At 36.1% G+C, this 20,857-nt stretch overlaps 1 protein-coding gene across 7 annotated transcripts in view; it reads right to left on the bottom strand.

Moving 5' to 3' along the window:
* Positions 1-6,479: 6,479 nt before the first annotated feature.
* Positions 6,480-20,857, bottom strand: part of PCGF5 (polycomb group ring finger 5) — a 139,976-nt gene continuing 125,598 nt past the window's right edge. For 6 of the 7 annotated variants that reach the window (XM_027839828.1, XM_027839832.1, XM_027839829.1 and 3 more), the window contains 2 exons: positions 18,344-18,403; positions 6,480-12,388 (listed from right to left, as the gene is read on the bottom strand). In XM_027839828.1, coding sequence (XP_027695629.1) covers positions 12,341-12,388; positions 18,344-18,403 — 108 coding nt within the window. In that variant the 3' untranslated portion in view covers positions 6,480-12,340. The remainder of the gene's footprint in view (positions 12,389-18,343; positions 18,404-20,857) is intronic. The other variant, XM_027839835.1, reaches the window with a different exon arrangement.

Here is a 20,857-nt window from a genome sequence, read left to right as displayed (position 1 = left end):
TCCAAGGTCAAAGGCTAGAAGTGGTAGAGTTAGGTTTTGAACTCAGGTTTCCTAACTTGAAATTCAGACTATGAGGGGATGGTGATTATCCCTCACTTACAGCCCTGGAGAAGGTGCTGTTTTGAATAGTCATCATAGTTAACATATTGTAATTTCCAAATCTGATTAAAGCATTTTGGAGCATAGTTGAAATTCCTGGTTAAAAGTGGAAAAATACAAATGTAGAGTAGTAGGGTTTCCATAGTTACCTCAAAATAACCCATGTCTTCATCATCGTTACATTTCCCTGTTAACCAGGAACTCTGGCTTCAGCTGAAACCATTTTCAAGTTTTGGAATGAGTCATTCTGTTCTTGCTTGAAATTGTTTTAGGAGAAAGACTGAAAGCTATTACAAAATGTCATAAGACTCATCTCACAAGAATAAAATTCAGATGGAAATGCCACTTCTTCCTCTCCACTTTGGCTCTCAAATGATAGCTTCATCCTCACATTTCACACGTCCACTGGTCAGCCCTGAAGAAGTAGGAACTTTCCATGCAGACACCTATTTGTGCCATCTCAAGAACTTGGGCTCTTTTTACATAAATACCTAGAATAAATAGGTGTTCTTTTACCCAAAGGGAACTTGGATTATGAGTGGCTTGAATCAGTCCCTCTTTCTGATATTAAGTGGTAGCAGATCATTGTTCAAATGATGCTGGGAAAATAAATTTAAAGAGAGCTGTAGGACTAGGACAGTAGCATAATAATATGACCTAAGAACACCTTTACTTTCCTACCAATTACTGTCTTTGAACCTGTTAAGAAATGGGGAAAACTAATGAAACTCTCATTTAAATCTCACAACCCCTTGACAACATCATCCACTCTCTTCTCCTTTACTCGAGTCTCTGATGAAGAGAGATGGCCCTTTTTGCCAAGGTCAATCCCTTTACATGTACCCAGTGATCCCATTCCTCTGCTATCTTTTCTAGAAGATTGCCCCCACTATCAACCCTTCCCTCTCTCCAAAATTCAATTGATCCCTATCTAGTGACTCCTTCCTTGCTGTCTACATATGTGCTGAAGTTTTTTCTATCCTTAAAATCCTCACTAAACCCTATCACCTCCTCAAGTTATTGTTCTAAATGTCATGTCCCTTTATTTCCCCTGAAAAAGCTTTCTATGCTCCTGGCTTTCACTTCTTTTCCTCTCACTTATTCTCAGTCTGGTTTCTAATCTCATCATTCAACTGAAGTTTCTCTCTCCAAAGTTAGCAATGGTGTCTTCATAAAAAAATTCAATTTTATTTTATTTTCAGTTCCATATCCTTTCCCTCCCTTATATTTCTCCCCCACCCACTGAAAAGACAGGAAATCAAAACCCATTATAAATATATATATACATATATATATATATAGTCACACAAAACAAATTTCTGCATTAGCTATGTCAAGAAAGAAAGAGAAAGAAAGAAGAAAGGAAGGAAAGGCAGGAAGGAGAGAAGAAAGGATGGAGGGAGGGAAGAAAGGAAGAGAAGAAAACAGCAAAGAAAAGAAATGGAAAATAAAAAAAGAGAAGAAAAAGAAAGAAAAGGAACTTCAACCTGCACTTTAAGTCCATCAGCTATCCAGAAGTGGACAGCATATTTCATTGAAGTTCTTGGTCATTGCATTGATCAGAGTTCTTAAGTCTTTCAAAGTTGTTTTTCTTTACAACATTTCTGTAATTGTATAAACTGTTCTCATTCTGCTCACGTCACTTTGCATCAGTTCATACAAGTCTTCCCAGGTTTTTCTGAGACCATCCTCTTGACCATTTCTTACAGCCTTTTGGGCATGGTTCCAAATTGCTTCCCAGAATGGTGGGACTAGTTCACAACTTCACCAATAATGCAGCCTGGTCTTTTCTCAGGACTCATCCTTCATGACTTCTGCAACATCTGACACTGTTGACCACTCCTTCTTCCTAAGTGATCTCTCCTTTATCTCTCTTGGTTCTCCTCTTATATGTGTGACCAGTCCTTAAAATCTTTGTCCCAGGCCTTCTTCTCTTTTTTTCACCCTGCTGACCATCTTGATGACTTCTCAGCTTGAATAGATTTAATTATCACCTCTTTGCTAATGACTTCAATATCTGTATAGCCAACCTGACTCTTGCTCCTGAGTTCCCATGCCATATTGCTATCTTCCTTTTGGACATTTCAAACTAGATCTACTATAAACACCCCAAACTCAACATATATAAAACAAAACTCATCATTTAACTCACCCTTCTTCCAAACCTTCCTGTTTCTGTTGAGTATGTCACTATTCTTCAAATCACCCTAGTTTACAACCTCATTGTCATTCTTAACCCCTCACTATCACCCCACATATCAAATAAATAGACAAATCTTGTTGTTTCTACCTCTGAAAATCTCCTTCATATTCATCTGCTTCTCTTCCCCAACCTAGTCATAAGTCTGGTCCATTAATTCATCATCTCTCATCTGGACTATTCCAACATCCTCCTAATTGCCCTCCCTACCTGAAGTGTCTCTTGCTACTCAAGTCTGTCCTCAACAGAACTGCCAAGGTAATTTTCTTAACGACCACACCATTCACCTACTCAACAAACTCCAGTGGCTCCCTATTGCCTCTAGTACAAAATGTGAATGTCCCTGATTCAGTTTTAAAGCTCTTTACAATCTGGTCCCTTCCTACCTTTTCTGGTTTCCTTACACACCATTTCCCTTCTTGCACTCTGCATTCCAGCCATCTCGGCCTCTATTCCAAACACACAACTCCATGGGTTTTCTTTGTGCCCTCCCTCCCTCCCTAACCACTTCATGCTTAATTAACTTGCTTTTATTTTGTTTTTCTTCTGTGTATACCTATATATGTATGTATTGTCTCTTTACAAAAACATAAGCTCCTAGAGAGCTTTATTGTATCCCTGGCACTGTGTCTGGCATTAAGCATGTGTTTAACACGACTGGCTCATACACACTATGGTTTGGCCAAACTTGGCATTTTGCCTATTCTTCATAGAGAGTACCTCATTTCCTGCCTCCATGTTTTTGCACTGGCTATTTCCCATGCTTGGAATTTATTCCTTTTTCATCTCCACCTTTTGTAATGCCTACTTTTCTTCAAGGCTCAGCTCAAACACCACCTTCTACCATCCCCCCAGAAAAATTCCTCATTAGGAAACTCATCATCTTGCAAGACTGCATCAGCTTTGGTGCTCCTTTCTCATCAGTATCCTTAGTACCCTCTTCCCCTTTGACTAGAGGGTGGAGCAAAGGACTCCTCCCAAACCTCCATTTAAAGAGGACTCTGAGACTTGCCATCTCTTCATTTCCCACCAGCTTGCACTCCTTGAACTGGATTCCACTGGTCACCCATCCTAGGTGACTTCTGAGGTCTCCCCTCTTCCACAAGCTGCTTTTCCCTTTCCTTTTATATACTGTCTTCATTCATGAGATTGTAAGTTCTTTGAGGTCAGGGATTTTTTCTCCTCATATATGTATTCCCAGCGCTTACCACAGTGCCTGGTACATAGTAGGTACTTAATAAATGTTTGACCAACCAACTAAGGTGAAAAGGGCCTGAACTAAGGTACTGTTTGTGTGAGTGGAGAGGAATCAGATATGAGAGATGTTGTAAAGGTAGAAATGACAAAGTTTAGCAACTGATTGGATACATGCGATGACAGTGAAAATGCCAAGGATAATGCCAACATAATAACCCTAGAAGACTAGGAGATAGTGATGCCTTTGACAGAAATACTGAATTTTAAAAGAAAGGAGAATTTGGAGAATTAGCACATTCAGTTTTGGACATGTTGAATTTAAGATTCCTCCCAGGTATCCGGTTTGAAATTTCCATTAGGCTATTAGTGAGGTAGGACTGAAATTGAGGCAAGAGATTGGGACTGGATATTACAGATTTGGGAGCTGATGAGGAGACAGACAGAGAGAGAGAGAGAGAGAGAGAGAGAGAGAGAGAGAGAGAGAGGGAGGAGAAAAGGAGAGGGGAAGGGGACAGAGAGGGAAGGACGAAAGGAGAGAGACACACAGAGAACAGAGACAGAGAGAGACATAGAGACAGGAGGAGAGGAGAAGGGGAGAGAGAGGGAGGGAGGAAAGGAAAGAGGGAAACAGACACAGAGACTTGGAGGAGAGAGACAGAGAGACACACATAGAGACAGAGAGAGGAGGAAATGAGAGGGGAAGGAGGGAGGGAGGAAGGAGAGAAGAGAAAAGGACAGAGAGAGATTGAATCTGGAAGTGAGAGTAGTATATCAAGTAGGGGGATGACATGGTCTGACCCACACTTCTGGAAAATCACTTTGGCAGCTGGGTGAAGGGTGGCCTGGAGTCCATCTCCCTGTGACCCAGTGAAGGCTTTATGAATGCAAGACTGATTGACTGATTGCTATGGGGGGGGTAGTCTTCAGCACAGCATTTTACTGGTATCCATCTCTATCTTGCAAAATGTAAGACAGCACATGTGAAGGTTGGCTGGCCAATTCTCTAGTTACAGCCAGGTGCGGTAAAGTGGATATCAATGGATACAAGTCCCAGATTTGCCATATATTACTTGTATGTCTTGGATAAGTCGCTTCATTTCTCTGAACCTCAGTTGTGCTAACTGAAGCACCCTCACATTATAACAGTGCTTTTAAGTGCACAAAAGGCACCTTCCCTCACTGACAACCCTGGGTGAAGTAGGTAATGGGTCTTCGTGGTCCATAAAATAAGGGGTGGGGACTAGATTCCCTCCAAGTTTCCTTTCAGCTCTATGACCTTATGGCCTGACTGCTGTGTTGAATCTAGAACAAGGCTTTTCTCTCTGCTTCAGAGGCAAGTATTACTATCATGAGGGAATCTGACAAATGCTCTTCAAGGCTGGAAACACTGCAAGCTGGCTGATGTACTGTGCAGCTGATTGAGTTCAATTGAAACTTGAAGTTCTGAAATGTTTCTAAGTAGAAATAAAATATGCTAAATTGTTGCAGGGTAAGGGTTCCTTTGTTTGCATTAGATTTTAATCACACGTATGATTTGGTTGACCACTCCGCATTAAGTTAAACTGGAATTGTGAAAAATGAACCACTCAACCATATGAACGAATAAAAATATTTCTGGACCATGTGACGGTGCTTTTGCTTCCTCTGTTCTTTTCTGGGCTACATACTTGAACCTGCATGAATGAAGATACAGGAAATAGGCCGCTGTGATGAAGCTGGCCACCAGATCTGTTTGTTTAATGACAACTGGATTACGGAATCACTTTTCTATGGCAGGAAGTATTTTTTGCAGAAGAAATGGTAGCAATTGCATAAAAGCAATCACATATAATATGCTTCCCTGCCAGCACTGTTATAAAAAAACCATCTGTGATCTGGTCACCAGAATCATGAGTTGTATGGAACCTGGGCATGAGGAAACCTAGGAGTGAACATCCACCGTGGTATAAAGCAACGGGAGCAGAAGTAATGGAACACTGGAATATGGCTACACTTTTTCATCATACTTTTCTCTCTAGGCCTATCAGGAAAATGGGCTTCCATTCTTTGTTACAAAAATGGTGTCAATCATTTTGACAGTTACTTCACACTACAGGTGCAATATTAGAGACCAAAGGAGTTTGGAGGCAGAGGAAGACATGACATTATTACAATTCCCCATCAGTACGTGACACCCCAAGTTACCAGTGCTTTAAAAGCCTAACATTGCTACTCCTCATCAGAATGACTTTTGGAAATAGAATTCTAAGGCATGTGCACATAAAAGGTGTAATAAAGCAAACTGACTTTAGTGAGGTCTCTGCCTAAACCAAATTATTCAACTTTTCTCAAGCTGTCTTAGAAAACTTACCAGAACAGCCTGTATATTCTGGTGGTCTCCTACACAATATTGTAATCTAGGAGGAGGCCCCTAGTATATGAAACATGGTAAGAATTGCAGTGATTGGAATGTAAAAAAGATATGATTTCCTGCACTACCGGAAAAGGCACCCACATTCATGTGATCACAGGATTACAGGTCCATCAGGGCATCACAGCTTAATGCTCAAAGGAATGGATGGATTTTAATACAATCTTACACCCTACCTTAAGGCTTACTTTGTGGAATTATGACATCTTGAGACAAAATAGCACTTTCTTGAAAGAAGTCTTTAGAAAGGGTAGATCTACAATTTGTAATGGACTTCAATGTAACGTGGCCTATGGGTAATGATTCCAAAAAAGTCTAGTGAATGAGGTCTATGGTCATGAATATTAAAAAGAATAAACACAGGACTCTATTAGGCAATCAAAATTTTAATAACAAAGATACTATTTGTGACATGGTCAAATATACTTGGCTAAGTCCAGATAAAAAATGCTTTTAGCCCTAACTGTAACAACTATACACAGCTTTATACAGAACATTCCATAAATCAACAAAAAATACATTTGAGCACAAAAAAATAAAAAATATTTAAGGGACTCTATTCTCTAAGCAGCATTTTTTTTTTTTGCAAAACAAAGGTATTTCTTGGACTGATTAAATATCTACAAGTACTTTTTCTTTACAAAAATACATATATTCTTAATAGACTAAGTCATTAACAATGACCTGGTATTTCTTTCACTTCAATTTGAATGATTTATAAGCTAAACTTTACAACCACAAAAAGGTTTATTTGTATTAAGATGTTATCACTTTTGACAAAAAGCTTAAAATATCTTATATTTTAAAAGAAAATTAGCAACATAACTTTACAATATAATCTATGATCTTTTCAGTTTTGTGAGGGCTATTGTATTAAAAACTGACAATCACTCCGGTGGCTGACCAGATGCAAGGAAGCATTAGAACATTGGTACACCCTAGGTCCTTTCTTCTCCTTACTTGGATCACAGCTTTACTTAAGGTCACTTAGGCCCACCCCCCTCCCATTCCCATCCTAAAAACAAGACAAACAAAAATTCCAAAGAACTAAAGAAAACTGCTTTGGGCTGATCCCAGTACAAATTTTAACGTGTAGAACTCCCACTTCAGTGAACTGATGCACAGAATATTTACAGGGATGAGACTGTTTAAATGTTTTTCCAAACACTACCTAGAAACATATACTAGTCAGCATCTGTACTTGATTAGATCTATATCCCACAGAGATCTATAGAAGAAAGGAAGAAAATTAGGTCTAATAATATATGTGTGTATATGCTTTTATATATACATATATATGTTTTTACTTGAGTAACTGATACCAAGTTTCATGACAACTGAGGCAGGGAAGAAATCAACTTAAAAGTCAGGTTTTAATGTGAGAAAAATGCATAAATGGATATACTAAAATGGCCATTATAAAGTTCAATCATTTTTTCCTTTTCTTATTTTAAATTTTCCTAAGTAAGATGTGCTCAATTTCCGCAGTATTTTAAAATACAAGGAAGCAAAAGTATTTGTAAAAATTTTATGTTGCCATGTTAAAAAGTCATCCTTTTTCATTTTTACTATCAACAATCTGAAAGTATTGAAAGCAATGACATTGCTTTAAGGGGAAAAAGCCATCAAACCCAGTATGATAGATTTAAATGCATTTTTATGAACCTTCAAATTGGCCCTTCCCCATCAAAACATTACTAAGATAGGTCAAGTAAATCCAGAAGGAGTTGGGTATTTTGTGCTTTGGAAGGGTTGTTGAGTCTGACAACACACTTTAAAATGTTTCTTTGTTCAAAAGCCAGCAATGGCAGACACTGTGCTCTTCTCTCTTGGCTTGGTGACCTCATCCTCCAATCACAGGACTTAATAAATTCAAATTATGATCATGGCATTTCCAAGCTTTTCTGATTCTCAATCAAAAGAGTAACAGTTATACCAACCATTTGCTTTCTAAATTCATATAACCAGCCAACCAACATTTGGCTGATACACAATGTACTTTAACTGAATTATCATTACACTCAAACTATCACGTTTTTTCATAAAGGGCAGAATTTGGCATGAGGTATATCCATCATGGAAGCCCTATCTAACATAGTTGTGATGCTCAGAGATATCAAAAGGTCTGCATAAGATGAAAATTCCTCCTAGAAGCTGGTCAAACAATATAGATCCTGAGGACAAAAATATAGTTTGGAAAAATGGAAAAGCCCTTAATTGGATCCCTATTTGGATAATAACAATTAAAGTAATTCTTCACAAAGTGTTTTTTGTTTTTGCCTTTTAAGAATAAAATACAAGTCCCCTTATGAAAAGATATGATTTTTTTTGGTGGCAAAAATATGTAAGCTTTTCTGAAAGTTAATCAGAATACCATGTTTTTTGTTTAAACGTTAAGCATACCAAGTACTTTTACAGAGCTTGCACTCAAAATATTTTCTATGTCATTTGACCAGGTACTAACTAAATACAAATTTAGAACAGATCTAGAACCACAGAAAAAAAATGCTTCTAGTTTCAAAATTTTAAACTTGGAACTTTACTGTAAAAGAACTAGCTCTCAAAAGAACAAAAGGACAGACTTCAAGCTTCCATTCTACTATGTCTTTCTTTTTATCCTAATCCAGTCTACCACTTATCACTTCAAAGAAATAAAAATTGTGCTCATCTCATTCCCGTCTTTGGGGATTTATTTTATTCTGTAACGTGGTGTCGTTTGTTCAAAGAAAACCTATAATGACTTATCTCACCAAGCATGTTCAGTCTGACACCTTTCTTTGGTGAATTTTATCGCAATCTATCAAGGTTATTGCCTAAAAGAATAGAAAATTTATTCAATTCCAAACTTAATGTTTCCAGTCTTTAAAGTGTTAAAATTGCTTTTCTCCCAACATCATTACCTAACAGTAAATGTGTCTTTGGTGATGCCTATTTGTTTAACAAATCTTTCAAAAAGAAAATTTTAACATATCATTTTTTTAAAAGCACTATTTAAATAATGAAACAATTCCTAGGAAACACAAACCAAAACATCATCTTACTCAAAGTTTATGCAGTAAATCTAAAAGACAGAAACGTAGTTTTAGCAATGAGGCACTTTCTCTTAAATAACATTGTCAATAAAGCTAATGAGTTAGTTGCAACATCACATAAGATAAACATCTGTCCCCCTCACCCCCAGAATCCATTGAAATTTAGTATATATGTGAATGCCATATTTAGGCATACTCATTTACAGATATAAAATGTGGCACATTAGGAAGAGAGTTTTCAACATTGACAAGGGAAATAACACATTTTCCTTGATAGTTAAAAAGACATTATTCAAATTTTTCCCAGGTTCCACAAGAATACCTCACCAATGTACTTTATATTTTACTCTGTTCCCTAACAACCTCTAGTTAATCTAACAAAAGTCCAATCTGTCAATTAACCCTATTTGCTTCAATTAATGAGATGTCTGTACTCTGCAAATACCTTTTTTTCTTCAAGCCTCTTGGACTTGACCATATACATACATTTATGGTTTTTCCCCAAGGCAACTAACAACAGGTTTAAAAAAAACCCAAACTTTCTGGGACTAAAATCCCTTTAGTTTATTGCTTAGTTGATTGAATAGCTATTAAGGAATTTGTTATGTTTCAATTTGTTCTCTGATTTTATTAACTGCTCACTGATTTTTTCATAGAGATTATTTGTAAGAAGAGATTTCTTATTTCATGTGTATCCTAAGGTTGTGTAATAAGCCTTAAAAAATCATATTCTAATTTTCTGTGTGTAACTTCTAAGTCCAAAAACCTGATTTAGGGGAATAAGCATCTGGGGATTTATAGTCTTATTAGATGTGCAAATAGTTTTAAACTACAGTCATTAAAAAAAAAAAGTATCAGAACAGGTGGAGACTACATCATGTGTCTATTTTAGAGACTGATGAAGCTGTGAAGTTCAAGTCCATCATGTGATATTTTTGTATTACTTATGTCCTTCTTAAAATATGTAACTAATCCAAAGTATCTGCTTGTCTTCATATGATATTCATCTTTCCCCCACTTTTTTTTTGGCGCATACTCTGACACGTATATTGTAATTACACTTAAAAGACATGCATCACACATTGATATGAAATAAAGGAATTTTAGAATAAGACTCTCCCTAACATTGTGTAATTGTTCAGTAGAAAAATAGCCAACTAAATATGATTAAGTAATGTTCAGAACAGCATTAAGTTTAAGTAGCTAAGAAATCAGGTACGTATAAAAATGTGTTTAAGGCTATGCTTCTTGGCAGAAAACACAGAAATAACTAAGTTTCCTATCTGTAGTTTAAAAAAAAGTTTCCTAATGGTTTAATTAATAAAAAATTATTTTCAACTCTGAAATATTGTTTTAACTATTGACCAGGCTATGACAAATTTATGGTGGATTTTCTAATACAAGAGGGGAGTTAGGCAGTAGAACTCTGCAGCAAAGCAAAAGAATTTCTTTAGTTATTTACTGAATTCAAGAGGGCTTTGTTGGGCGAGGGTAAAAATCTATTTCTAAATATTCAAAGACAAATAAATGCCCCTTTTCCACTTTGCTTGTTTAATTTGCTTGCAAACCCTCCCAAAGAACCACCAGGACAAATGAAAGCCTAAAAATATTGCTATTAATATTCTAACAAAGTTGGAATGAGTAATTTTTTTAAATCAAAAAGTTCTATCAAAGATATGTTAAAAAGGACTTATGAAGTTATAGCCTTTTATATACTGTAAAATATATTAAGATTTTAGCTATATTATGACTAGTACTATAAATTTACAAGCTACATTTTACTGGAAATTTTAGTATACATACAGTGCATTAGACTGTGTTTAACACACAAACTGCTCATGTCAAATTTCTAAAGCTGAGAGTTTATTTACTCCTCCCTTGAAGTTTCCTCCCCATCTGATTAAGAAAACAAGTTAATCTGTTTTCTAATTATTGATATAACTTAGCTTCTTAAGTAATTTTCCTCTTTTTTGAATACCAATGTAATTTTTAAGTTACTTAAATGGCGGTTGTAGATGAAATGATACAAGCTTTATTTTTGTAGAATTACAGTAAGATAGAACTCTTGACTTACAAACTGATCTGAAATGGATGGAAGGTTGCAAAGGACATGTATCTATAAAAGCTATAAAATTAAGTATGCTATTTTAGCTCTAACTTCAATAAAATTTATTTTTTCCCGAAGGTTGTTTTCTTCCTGTTTAAGGCAAATGTTCCATTTTCTCTGATTACTTAAAAGGATCTAAAATGAAATCCCCTTAACCACTGATATTGGTTAGTCTGCTCATTTGCCATATCATATTTACCTTTGTTTTTAAAAAATACTATTTGGAAATGTGACAGTTAACAAAAAATGTTAATATACAATTTTCTTTGAGACTTGAAAACACAAAAATGTCTAATGTCTAACGACTACAAATTCTAACATTTAATGTTAAAGTCATTACAACTCTTTGCATGCCACAACGACACACACCTAAGGCCAACTTTTTCAAAATGTACTCTAACTTGAATAAAATCAAATAGGGAGACATATATAAAATGGGAAATACAATGTAGCTTCACATCGCAGCTCCTGCTTGTCCATAAGGCATTATGGAGGGAGTAACAACTTCACTTACACCACTGACTTTGTAAATGAGATCAGCTGCCAGTGTCCTGAATATTTATGAATCTTGCTTTAGTTTTTATATATGTCACATAAAATTGCACCCAGGAAACCAAAAAAGGCTTTCCAGAGCTACTGGTAGATCCTATTTAAACAACTAAAAATTACTATAATTATGCTGTGTTTTAATGTTATCTGAAGAATAATTAATATTCACTGAAAAAAGGACTCTTGTACATGAGGAAACTCCACTTGTACACATGGGACTTTTTAACAAGAACAAGACAGTGGCGTGGCAACCACTTTTCTAAGTATATTTTCTATACAAAATAATTCCAAGATATAATCATTAAGTTCTCATACAGTACTATTATTTTAAACAATAATCAATAAAATAGCAAATATGTGAAAACTGCAACACCACGAAGACTGAGCACTGCCATTTCCTAGTGTAATCAACACTGGTATTAGTACAGTCTTGGAATAGGCAAGCAAAATAGTCAGCAGATTGAATCTTGGAGATGCACTGGACTGGTTTCAGCTATGACTTGCAATGCAATGGTTGGACAGCACAGGTATCTTATGCAGAGATTTCAGTAGCAGAATGGCACTTGGTTTGTTCTCAATAGAAATGACAAAGATGCAGTTGACAATTTAAAGAAAGACAATGTTCTTATTTGCATGCTGAAATTCTAGTTGTGTCCCCTAGTCCAACACATCCATTCATTGTGCAATCTGTCGATGGGTAAACAAATAGTGCAGGATTCCTCTTGGTGGGATTTATGCCCTTTGGTTTAACCAAAATCAATTCTTGGTCGATACTGCAATACCATGGGGTAAGACTATAAAATAAAAATCAGATAATGAACAATTTATAATTTAGATTTGTATAAAGTACAAATGATATAGTTAATTAAATATTATCTATTCAAGGACCTTGAGAATTTTAAATTGTAAGTTATAACTTATTACTAGATCTGTCAGTAGTAGTGATTATGAGAGTTAAGCCAGAAACATTCCTTGTTTAAATTTTTTTTTTCTAGAATTAGTTTCACTTTTTAGATGTTTTGTCTCCCATTCATTCATTTTTCTAAAATGGTAGAGGGTTGGGGGAGTTTTCAATAATTGCCTTAATTTAGGCAAGTTTGGATTCCCTTTCCCAAATATATATATTTTTAAAATTGAAAACACTACTACTCAAATGTCTACCTGGGATAATTTAGTTGTAAGACTTAAATTTCAATTAGACACTTTCCTCCTCCTCTACGATTAGGAATAAGAACAGGGCCATCAAGGACTTTCACAATCAAAGACTGTTTTACTTAGTTAAAGTTCCGATTTTTAATTTGTCTCTGTGGCCTGGCCTCTGTAGTTATTTTCCTTCTCCTCCAACCCGCAGAATTTAGGAAGAACTGTATTAACTACTGATGGTCTAACATGGTACTTCACTAGTTTTGTTTTTTTTTTTTTAACAATAAATTAGTTGGTTAATTATTCTGTTTGATTAAATGAAAACAGATAAAAATGTACAATAAAAAAGACAAGTAACCTCCTAAAGGAGGACAGCTGTACCACTTACAAATAGAGGGTAAACTACCTCTTCAATATCAAACCACCTTAGGATTCTGTACAGTATGGTCAAATTAGATAACATGACTTAAAGATTTTTGTGTCTGTTTTAAGTCAAAACTAGATTCCTCATCTACAGTGCTAGGGGCCTCCCATGTGCCATCTATAATCAAATTCTCATGGAGTTCTTTTTCTCTTCAGCTTGCCCTTCAACACAATCATTTCTAGATCTGCTCTTTTCCTGCCTCTGGAGAAGCAGGACAGTTTCAACAATTAAAAAAATTCTCAGGAAACACGGAAAGAAAAGATGGCAGCTCTCCTTTGAGACATGTCTTAAACCAAGCAACAACTCACACAAGTGGCGAGCCATGAGCTTTTCCTACTCTTTTGAATGGGGGGGAATTTGTTTTAATTTGACTTTAACATGTTTGTTCTACAATAACAAAGGGGTTTACTGATTTTGATCCAACTCAGCAATGCTACAAAAGAGTATCAAAATGAATTTGATTTGAAACAAATTTTGAAACAAAACTGCAGCGACTGAAACTGAGTAGTGAAATTTGTACGCAGGCAGACATATGGAAACGTGATTAAAATAAGTGAGGTCTAACAATTCTTAAGACCCTAACACTTAAAGTCCTCTGTTACAAGTTAATGAAAAATACAGTCTAATCAACCTAAGTTTCTGCTGAAAGATTAGGAATTTTGATTTAAATTATCCTACCATTTAATCAAGTATGGTAAAAGTTTTAGAGAAATTTATCTATTTTACTAGATAAATATTTTTACTTTATATTTTTTTATTTAACTTTTGGTTACCAGGGCTTATGAGAGCTGATTATGATATCAAAAGACTAGGTTAACTTAGTTGCTTACTCTTGTTTGACTTAGGCAGGGCCCCCTGTTTTCCTTAGCAGGGGACTTGAATTGTATTGGAAGGTTCGTTCTAAATCCCCATTCTAAGAAAATGTAGGTTCAGTTTTCTAACTGGTTTGTTTGCCATAAGTTATAAACACTGTTCATGAAAGCAAGGGAAGGCCTAGTGGATATTCTTTAGATATTCAGTTTTACAGAGTTTCTTTGAATAATTATCAACCTGGGACCAACTTTAACTTATCCGTAAGGTTGTAAGTAGGAATAAGGGTTGAAGAGAAAAATAAAGACCTATAGTGAACTATCATTCTAAGGCTGAAGGTATACAAATTACTTTCCACTGGCCTCAAACTGAGCAGCAAGAAAAGTGGTTATTTTTTTTTTAACCAATAGTTATCCTTTTTTAAAAATCTTTTAAAAATTTTTTACCAATAGCTATCCTTTTTTTAAAAAACATCTTTTATTTATTTCAGACTAAAATACTAAAACAGAGAAGTGGTTATTTGTAGGTATAAATGAAATGTTATCAATGAACAGCCAATAGTTATTATTCATCCATCTCTTCTTAGATCATAAGGTTAGAAAGGGAAAGGGCCATTTTTTAAGATACTTTTTTCCTGCGAGTTTCATTAGATGTAAAAATTAAGTTTACTTCTCTCTCAGTTGGTAAAAAATAATACCCTTCCAGTACAGGACTTAATTGCTTGTCTAAATGGTTATCTTTATGATGTTACTTTAATCATCACATACAAACAATAAGATGAAAATAAAGGTCAAGGAAGACAAATTATGACATAAAATTGTTTTAAGAGTATACTATTGACAAGGACAACAGGTATGACATGGAAAAACAACAACAATGGGGGAAGTATCTAATAATTCACAGGAGAAAGCAACTGGGAAAAGAGTAAGGAACAAAGCAAACTCGACATTTAATATGAGAAATCTCCATGATATCACTAAGATTTGGCAGCAGAAATAGAATAATGGACAGCGCATTTGATTAAAAAGAGACATAGGACTGAAAAGGAAATAAAATAACCTAAGAAGGCATATACCTTATAGAAGGTCATGAAAAAAAAAATGGTGGAAAAAGAACACAAAGCAGATGACAAGAAGCTCTAAAAGTAAAAAAATGTCTCAAGAGAGACAGGGCCAAAAACAAAACAAAGCCAAAAACTCAAAATAAGATTGATAATACAAATACAATGATTCTAATAAAAAAAAAAAAAAAGCAGGAGTCACTTAAATAGACTTATGTGGCTGCACTGCAGGGGGGTGAGGGGTGGAGTTTGCTGAAGAACTCCAATCTTAAAGGGATGTGAAAAAAAGATTTAAGGAGGCACAGAGTCAAGGACAAATAGAAATGAGTGGCAAGACCAACGGATGAATAGTGCCAGGGGTGGCAAACTTCTGAATGCACCGAGAATCCCACTTCATCTGCTTCACTCCCAAAAAGCTAAGAAAAATTACAAAGTTTCTTCATGTGTATTTTCAATGAGAAGAATAAGTCCTATTGGAATGCAGTATAAGATTAACTAACTGCAAAAACCTCAACTATTCAAAACTTCTATTTTGCTTCTGTTAGGTTATCTACAAGGATTCACATTAAGTGACCTTCACAAAGGTAAAATAAACACGCTTAAGAGGGAACTGAAACTTGAGATGAATGAGAGAACAATAAAGATCGAATACCTTCTTTAAATGTGTTGAAGTCATCTGATCCAGATGAATGATATTACAAATGTAACTGAAGGACCACCGTCAATAAACTTAGAGAAACTGTAAAACAATGGGATAGGGACCAGAAGGAATAAGGCAGAGAACCGATGCAGGAAGGAGCAACTGCAGGAGGTGGACCGTGATGCCTGTCCCGGGGGAACAGTGTGTGCTCACTGAGAGGCGGCACAGCTTCACTAACAAGTCATGCCAAACTACCCTCATTTCCTGCCTTCAGAGCATTAACTAGACTGAAAGATCAGGGAAATGCTGCAGAGTGTCTCTGGATTTTAGCAAGCCATCTGACAAGATTTCGAGGGGCTGGAACAAGGGGATGAAAGTAACAAGATAGGGATAAATGGAAAGCACTGCCCGTACTTATGTTAAAAGTCAATTGCTCAAGTACCGGAGGGAGAGAGATGTGGCTTAACAGTAGTTCCCACGTGAAGAGGATGGAGGTGATCTGGTTAAGAACAAAGCCAGTAGAAGACACAGTATGAAAGTGTGACTCAGCTGCTAAAAATGTTCATGCAATTTTAATTAACATGAAGCACAGTGTCCCTACTGTGTAGTCAGACCATAACTGGAACCTTCTTGGTAGGAATAGGCAGAAAGTTGACCACTGGGCTTCACTAGCTGATTGAGAATTCAGGGCTTACATGGATGCTTTGCTGCTTACCTACTGTAGATAAACCAACCAACCCCACTCCTACAACAATCACTGTTCTTATTAATGGAGGCCAATGTTGTATTTAAGACCCAGCAAGTAAGGTCCATTCCTTGCTAGGTAGCATTTATAACAGACCCTCTGAGTGTGGCTAAGGGTTGATTCCCTCTCCCTGTCAGATAAGTAACTATAAGAGATGTGATTTCAAGGTCCTCTGAAAAACCGGTTAGTTTTTTAATTCCTTATATATGCATGTATCCTACACTTGGCCAGGGTTGCTGACACTGGTCCAAGAAAGACATAATTCTCTTCCGTGTCCTAAAGAAGATGGAATTTCTACTTGGAGGGCCCTGCTGACCTAGGACAGCTATGCCACCAGTGGGTTAGTATCCTAGGGTAAGAGTGAGCTCTCTCTTCTTTGATTGCTGTCTGAATTACATCCTAAGGCTCCATACTGATAGCCATTAAGAGGAGGAAACAAAATAAAGGAGAGACATTGGTTGTTACAAGTATGGTGTGTCCAACTTTAAGATGGACAATGACAAACTACATGACCTAAATAGTGAGGGGTCTGAAAACCATGTCATATAAGGAAGTATTGAAAGAATTGTGCATGTTCAGCTCAGAAGAGGCCCACCAGTTGCCATTAATTTGAAGGACTGTCATTTGAAAAGGGATTAAACTTTGGAAGGGGGATTGCGCTTGGCTGTCTGCACTGTATAGACTTTGGATCAACGTGAAAAAGAATGTTATAATTTCTTGCCTTATGAGGAAGTGAGCTCCTTGACATAGGAAGTGTTCAGTAAGAGGAAGCCGATCACTTGTCATAGCTGTTGTACTATCATGGGGTGGACAGTTGGACTACATTTCTAAGATATTTCCTATCAGTAAGATTCTGTGGTTCCACGTTCAAACTACTAATGTCTAGTAAAAAATGAGAGGCTCTTAAAAGGCAGTTAATTAAACATTTGGGCTCAAGAGCCCCACTCAATAACAAGAAAGACTGGTCTGAAATAGGAATGAATGGATTTTCTCCTTGGAGCACCAGATAGGCGCTAACTCGGAGTGAGGGACCCCAAAACCAGAAAATAAGAGATGGTTTAGTTAGCCACTGAGTGCTACAGAGTAACAATCCCTATGATCTGATGACTGGGAACAATATTTTATAGAACCACAGATGGTGAGAGGCCTCAATATCATGCCAATAAGATAACTGGTTGAAGGAAGCAGGGATGTGTAGCTTTGAAAAGAGAAGATTTTAGGGGAAATACAACTGCATTTAAGGATGTAAAGAAGATGTCACGATGAATAAGGATTAGATGTTTTGCTTGGCTCCAGTATGCACAACTAGAAACAAACAATGAGGGGAAGCTGCAAAAAGGTTAAATTATAAGGCTCATTAATTAAGCTATCTAAAGGAATGGACTGTTACAGTAGCTACTGCGTACTGTCTAACTAGAAGGTTTCAAATGAATGCTGAATAACAACATTTGAAGGATGCTGTAGAGATTCTCACTCAGGGACAGGTGATGGATTAAATGGCCTCTGAGACTCGTTCCAACTATGAGTATCTATAATTCACATTTGTCCACAATTTGATATTTTATTTTTTTAGTCATCTGTGCATGACACACAAGTCAGAAAAATGTGTAAAACTTACAGAATGCTTGCCAAAATATAACGTACAGAAATAGTTCACGTAGGTTGAAGCTAGTTACTAGTAAAATACATTTATTCCACAGGACAGCTTTAAAATTTATGTGCAACTTCATTTTTAAAACCTCAACTTTGTTGTAGTTCTATAGAAATAAGTACAATGATTTGAAATGGCTGTAACCTAAACATTGATTTTATAACCCAGACAGTATCAGGATTACAAAGCTACATAAATTTCAGAGTGGGTCCTTATCATAGAGATATTCACATATCCTTAATAGCAGTAACATGTACAGTCGTGAGTGCCTCTTACCTGATAAAAAGGGCCATCCTGTGAGCGGACTTGCGAAGCTGAGCAGTTCAGACACCGAAACTGCGGAGGAGATGAACTGATCAGATAAGAGGCATCCACAACTGGACACATATTTACAACTAATTATTTAAAATGTTTTACCCTCCAACATTAGACAGATATAACTTAGTTTAAGTAGGCACTTTCTAAGATGTGGTATGTCTTTTTGAAAATAAAATTATTCTCCTAATTCAAAGTGATTATTCAATTTGGCCCGGGGAGTCCAAATTTTGTCTCATACATTTAAAAAATGCTACTTAAAATTACTAGGGGAGGCAGAATGTGATCAGAGAAGCAGCCATGGAGTTATGCCCTGCTGCTGACACATGTTATTGGCTATGTGACACCCTGGGGAAGTCACTTAACCTCTCACAGTTCCACATATGCATTAGTATAGGGAGTTTCTTCACTGGGCGGGCCCTACTCCAGAGAAATCACAGGTCTGCTCCGCCAAAACAGGGTACCTTCTACCGACATCCTACCGATCTCTTGTCAAAGAAAATCCTGCTAGGGAAACCTGACTTACTATGTTCTGACTTCCGTCAATTCCTCCTGAGTAGGTTCAACTCTACCAAGTTCTCCTTTCTCTCTAATTTATGAATTTTTAAATGGATTTAGTCATACAACTGGATAGTCCTGGTAGCTCAAGGTTCTGAGGAAGGTTATGATCCTTGCTCAGTCATACCAAGAGCTTCATGTTGGTCACTTTTCAAGACTGGGAATGAAGCTCTGCACATGCTTAGATTGGCTTCTGGTGTCTGAACACTAGGCTGGAATACACGAGTTATTTCCCTGTTAAATAATCATCCAATAGTCGTTTATTCACTCAAAAATAAAAATTAAACCCTGTCATGATTTTCATTATCTACACAATATGTCCTAAAAGTTTTCTTAACCATAAAGGGTAATTATTTCAATAGGATTATCAAAACAAACAAAATGAGCATTCTGAACCTATCCAAATAGTAACTTATCTGATCTGTATATATATCTCCAATAAGAAAGAAGATATTCGATAGAACAATCATTAGGAATGAGGCATTTTTAATGGACTGTATCATATGAATACATGATTTTTTAAAAATGGTTATTAAGTTGGGAAAGGAATAAAATACAAATATGATTATGGTACTTTAACTTGAATTTCTTTTTTCCTTAGAGAATTTATTATTCAAAGGACTTTAGGGAAACAGACTTTGTAGTCATTGATTATCTGGGCATGAATCATGCATATACCTAAGAAAAACCTTCCACATGTGGCACTGCTGGTCTCATGGCCACCTTCCTCTCTAACTACTGCTTCCTGGGGAGGCTTTCCTCCCTGAACTATCATTTTATTTCTGTTAGAGTTTTTTTTTTTTTTTTACAAAAAAAAAGTCAAAAAAAAATTTACAAATGTCTACATTATCACTCTGACTAAATGTAGCAGTTAATAGTAGCAAGATTTGATGTGGGGTAGGTTGGGTGAAAGGACAGAAGGATGAAGAAATTATTTCCCTAAGCGATCATTCCCCTTCCTTTACTGAGAGGTGCAGTCGAATCAAGAAAACGTATTTGCTTTTCTTGACAATATCACTGCTTCCTAATAGTACAAGTAAAGTGACTAAAAAGGGGCCAAGTACCAATTGGAGCCTAAGTGTCTAAAATCATCACCTAAGTGGGCATGATACAGTGAATTTAGGCACTTCTATTATTATGTGAAGAGCTAGCTTCTAGTCATTTGAAGTAGTCGGTTTGGTGTAATACTATTTTCAATTGGGTATCTATTTTCATTCTCTCGTCAGCTATTAGTGCAAAGTACTAGTACTACTATGGATGGTTAAGAGTAATTTATCTACAGCAGCAATAAGCCCTTATATACTGGGAAATAATAAATGGATTTGAGGAAGAAGCGTAGCTTTGGCAAATGAGACAAAAAATAGGAGAGACTATGGAGAAGAAAGACTTTGATGGTTTTAGAGGAAGTTAAAAAAGATACTTTGGAGGAGTGGTGTTACACTAGTAGAAACAGATCCCTGCTGGCTGCATAATGACTTAGAAAGTTTCAGACCAATATCATCTATATTATATTATATTTTTACTTATTTTCTAAATTTTTCAATCACGTTTTAAGTTCTAACATCTCTGCTTTGGAGGTCTAATGATTGGCTATGGCTATCATTAGTTACCTTGTGTGCTAACTGGCATCTACTGCATCTGTATTCCTTCCTTGATCTCCCAATTTTATATAAATACAAGTTTGATTTTTTTTTCCTTCCCATAACCTCCTTTGGTTGACTGTGGGTTGTTAGCAACACTTCTGAAACCTGCTCATGATTACTTTAAGCTTCACAAATATTTTTAAAAACTATTACTTATGGTACCCACAAACATTTCCAATGATTTTAAGGCATTTTTAACATTATTCCATTTCTATCAAATACTAAAATTGAACAAACTTTTTTCCCCTAAAACCAAACCAATAAAGCAGCACAG

This window comes from Vombatus ursinus, unplaced genomic scaffold (genome assembly GCF_900497805.2).
Source record: "Vombatus ursinus unplaced genomic scaffold, bare-nosed wombat genome assembly UNPS02014833.1, whole genome shotgun sequence".
Lineage (NCBI taxonomy): Eukaryota > Metazoa > Chordata > Mammalia > Diprotodontia > Vombatidae > Vombatus > Vombatus ursinus.
This window is presented reverse-complemented; position numbering and strand designations above follow the sequence as displayed.